The 13232-nt window shown below is 38.4% G+C and overlaps 1 protein-coding gene across 1 annotated transcript; it reads left to right on the forward strand.

Annotated features, from left to right (window-relative positions):
• Positions 1-25: 25 nt before the first annotated feature.
• LOC111868858 (acetyl-CoA acetyltransferase, cytosolic) lies at positions 26-12926 on the forward strand. Its single transcript, XM_023859882.2, has 8 exons — positions 26-285; positions 1107-1228; positions 3050-3162; positions 6029-6225; positions 8529-8758; positions 9485-9673; positions 10731-10893; positions 12498-12926. The coding sequence occupies exons 1-8, from the start codon at positions 237-239 to the stop codon at positions 12614-12616; spliced, it is 1182 nt and encodes a 393-aa protein (XP_023715650.1). The 5' UTR covers positions 26-236; the 3' UTR covers positions 12617-12926.
• The last annotated feature ends 306 nt before the right edge of the window (positions 12927-13232 follow it).

Here is a 13232-nt window from a genome sequence, read left to right on the forward strand (position 1 = left end):
GCTACGCTGCGAAGACCAGGTGCTTCGCCCCCCCACTCCCTCAGGCCCCTTTTACACCCACGTGTCAAACGTGTGCGTTGTGTAAGAAGACCTGTGAAGACGAGAGTGAGGACCGGTGAGGGCTGGGAGACGTCACGTAGGCAATTCCGTTGGAGAAATCGTTAGAATTAAGTAGTGTGCGACTGGGTTCAGGTGTGAGTGGTAGTATACTTCAGTTAGTATCAGAGTTTTTCAGAATGAGTGATCGAGAGGTTTTTATCGTCTCAGCTGTGAGATCACCAACGGGTAAATTTCTACTAATGTAGACTTTGCATTATCTATTTTGTTATTGCCACTTTCATTAGTGTTCACTGAGATTAATTTGAATTTGGTAATGTGCGTTTCATAAAGTAAGATATGTAGCTAGTAAGGAATGTGCTGAATAAGCAGAACAAGGTACTGAGGAGAGGAGGAGGATCCTTGGACGAAGAGGGATGAACTAACAGCAGCGAACAGGAGGCTGAAGAAAACTGGATATTGAAGGGCTTCATAATTTGCTGAGATGTGCGGGACATGTACCATACATGTGAAAGCTGAAAGCTGCATACAACATATTTATGTGGAGGCCTGAAGGAAAGAGACTACTAGGAAGACTTAGGCGTAAATGGAAGGGTAATATTAAAATGGATCTTGAAGAAATATGGTTTGAGGGTGTGGACTGGACAAATCTGTCAGAGGATAGGTATCAGCTGTGAGTTTTTGTGAGCACAGTACTGAACCTTTGGATCTATGAAATGCCAGGAATTTTTCAAGTAGACGAGCAACTATTAACATCTCAAGGAGGACTCAGCTCCATGGAGTTCATTAGTGATCTGCATTTCACCACTGTTACAGAGGAAGGTGGTCTCTCAAAAATGTCAATTAACTTCTACTACCAGATGACACTGCATCACAATCCAGAAGATAACACTGTTCTTAGTCACTGTTGTGAGAAATCAGACCTCTCATAAAGAGTAAACAGCATCAACACAGCACTATTTCATTGGTGGCATTTTTTTAAGTATTCATTTTGTAGTATTATATGTAATTGAGCACAATGGTACAGTCTATTTCAAAATCTGTTTCAGGTTCATATAAAGGATCATTGTCAACTCTCAGAGCACATGAAATAGGAAGTTTTGTCATCAGGGAGGCTCTCAACAGAGCTAAAGTACAGCCTGAGGAAGTGACAGAGGTCATTTTGGGACAGGTATAATTGTTGTTAAATTATAGAATAATTGATAACACCATCCAGTGTGATTCAATTTGTAGATATTTATTACCTTTACATGTTTTGGTCAACTGCGACCGTCTTCAGAAGGTATGAGGTCAACATGTTTAGGAACTACTATTACATTACAAAGTATATAATACACGAGTTTTTATCTAAAAAGTTATTTACAATTATTTGGATTAAAATTGTTGGTACTTAACACTGTAGCTTCTACCCTGCCCTACTACTTACAGACTACTGCTTTTTCTGTAGGGTCTGAGGTTCTCCATCTTTCTAATAACTATATTCGGTTCAACAAAGTTAAACACAGTATGAGTTCAAGTCATCTACCTGACACTGCCCTATTTATACTGCACACTTTCCCTCTGTTAACAGAATAACAAACCAAGAGTGTAAAGAGGTGGGATGATAGCCACAATAAAAATATCTGGTGGGAATGGGGAAGGCACTCAGAGAAGAGGTAGAGCAGTGGAAAATCTATATTTGTTCTTTCCTTGATCCAACTACCTAAAGAACTTGGGAGAGTTTCATTTTATGCACTCATCTTTAACCCTGAAATAAAATCACTCCTGTTTTCCCACACACCTCTGATTTATTTTCTATAAAAATATGAACACCCACTCTTCTAATTCATGTCCACATAGACTTGAATTTTTTTTTTCTCCTCTTGCTCACGCTTTGGAGCATAGGGCTGATTTATCAGTTTCATGATCATTTTTACAGATGGTAGGACTCCTTGGACAGGTGATCAGCTCGTCGCAAGGCCTGCACTTAAATTCAGGACAACACAAACAGAATAAATGCATACACACACACACCCCAACATCAATGCCTTGTGTGGGATTTGAACCCACGATCCCGGCTTCCGAGCAAGCGAAGACAGTAAATGCCTCAGACTGCTCGGCTACCGTGACCAGCTAGACATGATATACAGTATGTTAAAAAAGACACAACTCATGGAAGAAAACACATCATACCCTTCTCATCCACTAGCACACTCGAGTGTGCCATGATTTTTTCAAGGGTTCTGAAATTTAGCATATTTTCTTCTGTTTTATGGAAGTTGTAAAGAAAACAAACCTTACTTAACCATATGTTTGTGGCACAATAGAGAGCCTGTTTGGTAATAAATTCTTCATATTGCTAGGATATGGGGAAAAAAAATTGTGATAGAATGGAGAAATAAAAGAGTCTGGAAAGGAATATGGGACAAAGGAGAGAAGATAAAGGGATATAGGAGTACAGCATGGTAAGAGGAAAGAGTGGGAGGAATTCAGGTGAAAAGGCTTGTTCATAGGATGGACATATAAGAAGGACGAAAAAAAACAGTAAAGGAAAAAGGAGGGAAGGAGACAGAAAAAAAAGGATAATCATCATCAGTAATCTGTCAGACGACAGGTCCACAGTCTCTTCCAAAACAATTCCTCCACTTAATGCGATCTAGAAATAAATTGTATTTTCCGTCATCTTTGATGTCATGCACTAGTAATACTATAACAGGGAAAAATATCCAAGTGCCATCATGAAAATTGTAACCTGGCACCTGAGATTTGCACAGGCCTGCTATGAATTGTGATTCTTATCCCTTATAGAGGTGAAAACTAAATATTTACATGTTTAAATTGGTAATAAGAGTAAAATAATTATGTAAACATCTATGGACTGCTAGTGTTCAGAAATTAGTTTGTCTGATACGGTTCTGTATGCATGAATGGATAGTAGATCTGTGACTTGCACAAGCAGACAAATCCAACATGGCTACCATTTGGGTACTGAAATACTGCGTTTCTGTTGCAGGCAGCAACAGCAGGACAGGGCCAGAATCCTGCTCGACAAGCTGCAATTGGTGCTGGCATTCCTGTCACTGTTCCGGCCTGCCTTATCAATCTGCTTTGTGGATCTGGAATTAAGTATGTGCTTATTCATGAGACTGTTAATAATATTACATCTACTTAATTTACACTTCCATATAATCTGTTCACCCCTACTTTTAGACAAAATATTTTGGAAGATAAAATTAAATACTGTATTTTTACCATTAACTTTTGGTTAAGTGTATATGATTATAAGCAGCGTTTTTCTTTTCTTCAAGAATATATTTGCCAGTACCCTTATATTCGGATTTAGCCTAAAGGTCAAAGTGTCCAATACAGTGGCAGATGTGTGACTTAATGACTTTTTACAAGTTTGCCATTATGTGTAGCTGAAGAAAAAGAAGACTGATTATGAGTAATTGATCATGTAATGAGCACTTTTTCAAACTGCTTGCATCCTGATTTACACATTATCAGTTTGAACATGTCATTGATACTTTCCTATCACATATGTTACATATGGTGAGCTTTATTGTTCCCAGTACGGTCAAGATGTTCTGTGGCATGTGTATCATCATATTAGCAGCCATAAGTAACAATTTGGAATTGTGTTAAACACTCGGAAATATAATGGTTAGAGAACTAGTTTCAAATGATGGTTTTAAATTTTGTTGAAGAAAATGAAAATAATGTCTTATCTCACAGTTACGCAGCCATATAGTTTTCATAACCTCAGTCTAATATATAACATTGTAAATTGAAAATACTGTCGTTTGTGTTCGGATGCCGTGTAATTCAGACCCAGCCTGGTGTTTCAGTTGAATGTACCACCTGCTTCTGGTGATTTCTTGCTTTACTTACTCTTTTACCCTGAAGATGGAGGTGAAATGTTACTCTGAAACGTTGATCTGTGTCCGAACTACACAGTGTTAACAAACCAGAAGACCACCCTCTTCATAGTCACTGCCATGAGAACCTCAAATTCAACATAGTATTCACATAGTTCACATGCCAAAACTTTGAGATACGGATATTTTGCTAAAGAAGTTGTAAATTGTGCAAAGGAATGTGGAAATCTAAAACTGAAAGTGCAACAAAAATTGGCAGTACATTGCCTGAAGAATTAAATAAAAGTATGAAACAAGTACAGAGAGGTTTATCAGAGAGTTGCAAAATTTCGTTCAAGCAATCACTTAGCCAGTTGACAATCAGCTTGTAATGAGTCGTGAATTAACATAAACAGAATCTGTTGCAAGACTGCCACCATGATAAGGATTGCACAGTTTATTTCCATAAATCATTGCATGCTTGTTCTTATAACCAATCAGCTGTGAGCATTCTTTATGTTCATGTTGAACCATGGTGAGATATAACTGACTTGTTGCAAATTATATTACAAGAGTTCATAAATTTCATACCTGCATCAAATGTGGTAATGGGAGAAAAACAAGTAGGAAAATCCCAATAAATCAGAACAAACCTAAAGTAGTAGGGCTACAAATACAACATCAAGAAAATGCTTTATGGTACTATTTAGGAAACCACAATTGTTTAATTATTATTGTTATTATTTATTTAAACTGCAAATGGGATTTTTCCTGGTGGCAGTGATACTACAGTGAGACACAATACACAACACAAAATAACACACCACACTCAAACAAAACACAGCACACAAAACTACACAGACAATAAAGGGCAATGAATACAATGCAAATACAATTACAGCTACAATTAAATAAATTAATATTAATAAAAAATAAGTATAGTATACACTAAACAGTAACAGTAATGGAATACATAATGTCATAATCTGATGCACCCACATTTCACCATGGCCTTCCCTTCATTCCACTTCACTACACTTACGTACCCTTCACATCCTCACCACAGTTCACTACACTTCACTATATTTTTGGACGATTTCTCCCACACCTTATTTATTACTTTCCTAACCCTTTTCCTAAAATTACTTGATTTGCAGGAGACAGTCCCTAAAGCATCTGCAGATAGTTGGTTCCAGAGCTGGATGGTCCTATTTATAAAGGAATATTTTTTTATATCTTTCCAGGCACATTCACAGGGTACCTGTTTAACTGGCGGATGAGATAGGCCTGAGTAGTCTTAAGCACTGCATGCTCTGCAGATTTGCATGAACATTTGTTTTCTGAGGTGTGACACCGTGTAGTTTGGTATACAGTACCAACGTTTTGTGTTCAAGAGGCCTCCGTAGTCTAGGGGTAACGTTCCCACCTCATGACTCAAGGTACGCGGGTGCAAACCTGGTGGAGGTCGTGGAATTTTTAAGGGCAGAAAAAATTCAGGGAACAAGTCCTTCGGGAGGGACTTTAAGCCGTGGGTCCCGTGTCGTAGATTTATGGCATGTAAAAGAACCTCATGTCTCTAGGAGACCTCCAAGCTAAATTAGGCAAATTTTCCTGCCCAAGTAGTTTCCAGTGCCTCCGGTAGATGGGGAAAGTATTAGGTACCACTGCCAGATGAGGACCGACCTCACTGACGGAAAGGGCCTAATTATCAGATTGCCAGTAGAGGGCCGACCTCGCTGGCAGAAAGGGGCTGATAATGGGCACCAGTACCAGTAGGGTATGGAGACAGTAGAAATTAAAGGGGGATGCACAATGGACCAATAACTGGTCTAAGTGCATGGGGAAACCCACCTCCTCCAACAATGAATGAATGAATGAATGAACTTTTTGTGTTTAAGCCCAATTATCGTCTTCTTTTCCCATATCGCTGACTTTTTTCTACATGTGGCATATTTCTCTACTCTGAAGATGGAAGCAGCAGGTTCCTCTGAAATACTGATAACTGTTTGCCACACTGCATGGCATCACATCTTGGAAGAGAGTGATCTTCAGATTTGGTATCACTTTGCTATTGATTTTTATTTTAATATTATCCCAGAATCTTCATACTGGAATCCAATAAATGATTCTTACAGGACTGTACACTTAGGCACTCAAGCAATCATGAATCGTGATTCTGACATAGTGGTGTGTGGCGGACAGGAATCAATGAGCCAGGCCCATCACACCGTCTTTATGAGACAAGGAATGAACGGACATCAACAGCTGACTGATTCCGTGGTGCATGATGTTCTTACAGATGCCTTTCTTGGTGTTCTGATGGGCAATACCGGTAATGTGTGTATGCAGTTCACAACTTTCACTGCATGCTAAAGCAGATCTCCATTGCACAGTGAGTTCAGGAGCACAGCACACAGTTGATAATCTTCTGTACTCTATCCTAGACAGACTGATTAAAACAATTATAAAATTTCAGGTTCTCACAGCGGTGAGTATGAGGATTATGGTCTTCTGAGATATGACGCCATGTAAGTGGTAGATTGGTACCAGGATTTTAATGAAACCAGCTGCCTCCATCCGCAGGGTAAAACTATCCTGAAGATTGTGGTAGCAGATACCAGTGCACCAAACCAAACTGCAGCATGTCACATCCAAAAAAAAAAAAACATAATTTTAATTAAATATTGTTATATTTCATTCCCCCCTCGTTGGTGGCTCCACCTAATCGTGGTGAGGGGGTTTGAGTATGCCAAGGACCCTGAGAGCTATACCAGCGGTAGCGTAGCTACTGGCAGGGCCTCCCTTGCTGGACAGGTCAAAGGGTAGGCATCAGACGAAGAGAGACACCAAAAACTGATGCCGGAAGCAGCGTCATCAGCAGCGACTTGAAGCACAGAGTAAATAATGCTCGAGATGGTTCAAGCTCGTATAGCAACAGGCGTGACCAGAGTGGTTTGAACGCCTATTGTACTGCGATGTGGAAAGCAAATGGAAAAACTACCACATTATCACTTTTCCTGGATAGTCTCTTTCCAAAACCAGAGATACCATGTATGCGAGATGTTTCATTTGAAGGAGAGAGCTCTGGATCGCATCGGGTGGGGGAGCTGTTTTGGAGGAGACTGTGGACCTGTCGTCTTGACGGATTACTGATGAATGAATGAATATTTCATTCTTAAAGAGGCATAGATTACGATGTATCATCTGTACCTTTCTTAGTATGAACCCATACAGATTAGCAGTTTGAGATGGTTTATTGCTGCATCTCATATTTAAAAGTAAGTGGAATGTGACACTGTGTGTCTGGTGAGTCAGTGAATGTTCTGGAGGAACATATCATGTGCTTCATGGGTTTTTTTTCTTTGCTTGGCTTCCCCATAACCTTAAAAATGAACATGATATATTCCTCCAAAATGTTGGTTGACTTTCACTGTGCTACGCAGAGTTAAGTCTCTGAAGGCTAATGCCTTCGTAGTTACCGCTGTGAGAACCTCAAATCCAACATAAAATAACTTCTTCATTTATTGCTTGTGAAACTAACCAGCAGTATGTGCAGGTCTGTAAGTGCCTATTGCCTATAATATGTATGTATGTAAGGGGTGGGCCATGAAAACCGGTCCTGGCACTGCGACCTTCAGTGATCTATTGTACTTCCCTTGGATTAGCCCTTTATTAATCCTACACTTTTAAAAAAGTGTAGGACCCTGCTTATGGGGGCATCATAAAAGTTTTGTAAGTGCCTATTGCATATAATAAACATATTTGTCATAAAGAAATTTGTTTATTTTTGTTCTGCACCAAGGAAATTGTGCATTCTTAATTCTCATCTTTTCCACCCAGAACAAATCTTAAAACTTAGATCTACTTCGATATACTAGTACTTTTGCATTCTGTCTTTACTACTGAACCTTCAGAGGAAGTTTTCATATTGTATTGAAGGTCTAGATGTGAATGACCTGAAACATGCACAGTTTGTGTTGTAGATGGTAATGTGTTAGGTAAGAATATCTGTTTATGGTTTATTTAATGATGCTGTAAGTAGCTCAAAGTGTATTGTGCTTAGTGGTAGGGTGATAAGTGAATAATGACTTGGAAAGGATGTAGAAGGCGGCAGTCGTAGCCTAATTTGAGGAACTATCCTGGCATTTGCCTGGAAGAGACTAAGGAAGACTGCTGTCAGAATAGCCAGTATACAGACTTATCAAAAATTATAATCCAAGCCCTCCCAGATATGAAGTTTGTGTACTACCCACACAATCGTGATGTTCAGTGGGTGAGGTTATAAATACCATGAAGAAGAATTATACAGAATGCATAAATAAATTGCACAGAATTTTTTTATTTGCTTCCTTTTTTAATGTTAAAGTGGATGGTATATGTACTTAACACCACTGTTTTGAAGGTTAAAAGAATGCTCACATTGAAAGGTTCATGAATAAAGAAAATGTATTTACAAGAAGTGAGAGACAAATTATTACCATGAACAGAACTTCCTGGAGTTACAGGACTTGATGACCAATTGTTTCTTCCCGAATTTCACTTTCTGTTAAGCAGTCAATTTTGTGTAAGGTGTATAGAAATGTTGAAATTGATATTACATTTTGTAATTTCTATGTATGCTACTTTTAATTTCAGCTGAAAATATTGCTAAGAAATATGAAATTTCAAGGGAAGATCAAGATAAATTTGCTGCAGAATCTCAGCAGAGAGTAGAGCATGCACAGAAAGCTGGCTATTTTGATAAGGAAATCATTCCAATTACTGTAAATGATAAGAAAGGCTCAGTTGTGGTTGACAAAGATGAGCCTCCTCGACATGGCACTACAGTAGAAGTTCTCAAGAAGTTGAGACCAGCTTTTCAAAAGGTAAATATAATAATCACTATAATAAGTTACTCTGACTCAACTCTGTTTCTTCAGTGATGCTCCATTTGCTGTTGTCTTATGAATGGTCATTTCTCGCCATTTTATTCATTTCCTCTGACATTTGGATCAGTCTTCAGGCTGTCTGACGGCTGCGTCTTGTGTTGTCTCCATCCTTCTCTTCAGTCTCAAAATCATATAACCCATTCAGAACGTGTGTTTAACGTATCATCCTCTCTTTATAAACCAATTGATATTTATGAAGTGCTATAGCAAATCTATTTTCACACACAGAAAATTCTGAATGACATGTTTTGCATGATTTTCCTTAATCCAGGTGAATCTCAGGGTAGATTCTTAAATGAGGTCTTGAGCGCTTCCTTCCAAATCCTTTGAAATTCATTAATCACTGTCATCCAATCATCTGATACATCTGGGTGACTGACTGTGTTCAATAAACCCAGTGACTATGATGTTTTGGTGCCACTTTGGGGTGTACAGGGAAACAGAATTGCATACTTAACTTGTCATGTTACTACAAATGGACAGGCCAGGTTTACAAATATAGGTGTATATATATTGCGATGTGGATGGCGCAACAGGAAGTAGGGGTCACGTGAACTCTGCGGTCTTGCGAGTGACGTCACAATATATATATATATATATGTGTGTGTGTGTGTGTGTGTGTGTGTGAGTGAGCTTGGGTAAGAGAAGGTTGTAATGTTACAGGATGGTGGTACTGTAACAGCAGGTAATTCTTCTACATATGGCGATGCTGCAGCTGCCGTGGTCCTCATGGGAGCCGATGTAGTTAAAAGTCGAGGTATTACTCCTATTGCCAGAGTGGTTGCATATGCCCAAGTGGGTGTGGATCCTGCATACATGGGAATAGGACCTGTTCCAGCACTAACTTTAGTTGTAAGTTTTTAATTTGTAAAAAATGCAGATTCTTGAATTTTACGGTGTTTTAATGATGTATGTAGTCAGGAGCTGGAAAACACTGTTGTCAGTGGCAGCTGAAAAATACTGGCTAGCAACTAATTTCAATGTCCATGATTTATTCTGACTGTCTTACAGTGCATACATTTATTCACCTTACTCTTCTCTCTTGTACTACATGTTTCAGCACTAAAGTGCCATCTTCAGGTGCTTTNAAAGCACAATACACACATGAAAGTAGGAAGAATACTCCGATAGAAGAAGATAGGTGTGAATCGCGTATTGAGATACGACATAAGGATGACAAATCCTGAACAGTTTTAATATTTTAAATATTTAAAATTTATCAATATATATGACGAATATATATTTTGGTTATTTTAGTATAAAGACAACAGGGCATGCAATGAAGTAGTTCAACGTACATTGAAAAGCACCTGAAGACGGCACTTTAGTGCTGAAACATGTAGTGCAAGAGAAAAGAGTAAGGTGAATAAATGTATGCACTGTAAGACGGTCAGAATAAATCATGGACATAAATCAGTGCAACAGGACGCTAAAATATAACATAACTAATTTCAAACTGAGCGTTCAGCAACTGGCATTTGGAATTCTGGTAGTCTGGCTCCGAACACAGTATTCAGTCGCTAGCATTTGTTCTACTCCGTTCAGTGAACTTTGGTGTATGTGTTGCAACCTTGTTACTGTCCAGAACAATGCAACCGCATTCTTTTTGTTCGGTTTGTCATCATTTCTGAAATTGTACACGAGAATCCATGGATATTTAGGGCAGACAAAAAAAATTAATCTTGTGTGCCCAGCAGGAGTGGCACAGGGAGGCACCAGAAGGACCAATTCACCTTTTTCAGACAACCAAAATATTTTTATAACTGCTAGATTCTCAGAATTGTTTCCATTCCTCTATGTAGTAGAGGTAGAGTTTGTGAAAGTGCACAGACTGTGTGTGATGATAAATTGCTAGTAATTTTAGGATTATCTTAGATAGAACAATTAATACTTCTATATTATTTTTTAGCTGAAGAAAGCAGGCTGGAATAAGGAGGATGTTGACTTATTTGAGTTCAATGAGGCATTTGCTGCACAATCTGTTGCAGTTTTACGAGAACTTGGCATTGATTCAAATAAAGTAAATATTTGCGGTGGTGCAATTGCTTTGGGTCATCCAATAGCGGCATCAGGTACAAAACTTTTAATTCTTTCTTAAAACTTCAATACTTTCAGCTTATAATATATGCAGTGCATTGCAGTCAACACTTAATCACAGATTTGCATATTGCTTAGCATATATATTGCAGCTTATAGCTCATCACTTCTGCTTCTCCTGTGTAACAGCACTGTCCAAATCTAATGTCCTCATTCCTGGTCCTCTATGCTCATGAACCTGTATGCCCACTGACAGACATTATTTACCGCCGACATCATCTTCCACGACCTTCTTATGCTGCCTGTTTATTAGTCCTAAAATCTGAACCATGGAGTTACTAGTTTTGAAACCAGAGTTTTAAAAATAAAATGATAAAAGAAGCAACCACTTAAGCAAAGTACATACATCACAGAAAATACATAAAATGTAAGACGAGATGCAACAGAACCATGTAAATTATAGGTTGATATAAATTCCAACTGCAAAAATGAGGGGTTTCACTGTATTTCAAAATACAGTGAAATCCCTATTTAATGAATGACTGGATGAATGGCTTTTTCTTAAACTAATGATATATGAAATAAGCACTGAAAGAAGTAATTTGATAATCAGAGCAACTGTAATCCTAGAAGCAGCAGAGCTTTGGTCAAGAAGTAAATATAATATAAAAAAAAATTGGGGTTATCTGAATTTTGCATGTGTGAGGAGATCGAACTCTGGTAATGCTTGCTACCATTCAGTCCAGAACCTTTTGTCTTCTCGTCTGCTGTCCAAAAATATAAAAAATTTAGAATATACAAAACTATAATTTTGCTTGTGGTTCTGTATGGGTGTGGCACTTGGAGAACATAGACTGAGGGTGTTGAGGAGAATACTTGGACCGAAGAGAGATGAAGTGACAGGAGGTTGGAGAAAACTGCACAATGAGGAGCTTCATAACTTGTACTCTTCTCCAAGTATAGTTAGAATGATCAAGTCAAGGAGGATGAGGTGGGGAGGTCATGTAGCACGAATGGGGGAGACAAATGCGTATAGGATATTGGTGGGAAAGCCAGAAGGAAAGAGACCACTGGGAAGACCAAGGCATAGGTGGGTGGACAATATTAAAATGGATCTTAGAGAGATAGGATGGGATGGTATGGATTGGATTGATCTGGCTCAGGATAGGGACCAGTGGAGGGCTCTTGTGAACACAGTAATGAAATAAAATAATAAAATAAAATAATAAAATGCTGGGAAATTCTTGAGTAGATGCAGAATTGGTGGCTCCTCCAGAAGGGCTCAGCTTCCTGAGTAAGTAAATAAGTCTTCCTACTGTGGGGGCATGCGGTAGCATAGTTGGTTGAGGCACTATGCTACAAGCTGGAAGGTCATGGGTTCAATTCCTGATGTCATTGGATTTTTGAATTAAACCAATCCAGCCACACTATGGCCATGGTGACAAGGGACCCAACTAACATGGCTGTTACAGGGATAGCATACTTTTTTACCTTTCCGCTATATTTGATATTTGAACACTCACAGAACACAGCAGTGCAGCACTGGAAAACTCAAAATTACCCTAGGGCTCAGGCAGATGAGGATTAAATTCCTTCCCTTATATTTAGTAATAATGTTGCATACTTGTTTGTTCTTTAGGAACCCGCATACTTGTGACGCTGCTCTATGCCCTTGAAAGGACAGGAGGAAAGCGGGGAGTGGCAGCCCTCTGTGTAGGAGGCGGAATGGGAGTTGCTTTATGTGTGGAGCGGTGCTAGCTTGTGCATTATGCTTCTGTCATTTCTGATTAAGATGATCAGTATTGTATAATGTCTGACATAGAAAATGTGTCAAGTATTTGGTATGTCACATAATTTAGTATTAAGCATTTCAGAATGGGAGTTACTTTGTGCATGGAGCAGTGCTAAATTGTGCTTTTGTCATTTCTGATCAAGATTAGTATTATAATGTCTGATACAGAAAATCTATGAAGTATTTGGTACATCAGGTAATTTAGTATTAAATGTATCAGAGTATTACCCATGTAAAATATTCCATTTTTAATAATACATATATTTCTACATTTTATTTTCAGCTTCTAAGTTCTTTATCAGAAGTTCACCGCCAATAAAGATTAAAAATATAAAATATATTTTATTGCATAATATGCATTAATATTAATGATCCAGAAAATGAAGATCTGACCACTTGAGCAAGAGTTGTGCCCTTATAAAGCATAATGCACATTACTTACATTGACTACCTGTACTGTTCATCATTTCAAGGATTGGTCTTTAGGCCTGTTATGATCCCAGGATAACTTGAATTGATCCATCCATCACTTTCTACTGTTAGAGTAGTATCAGATATTAGATACTATGAACTCAGTTTATA

Source organism: Cryptotermes secundus, unplaced genomic scaffold (assembly GCF_002891405.2).
Source record: "Cryptotermes secundus unplaced genomic scaffold, Csec_1.0 scaffold523, whole genome shotgun sequence".
Lineage (NCBI taxonomy): Eukaryota > Metazoa > Arthropoda > Insecta > Blattodea > Kalotermitidae > Cryptotermes > Cryptotermes secundus.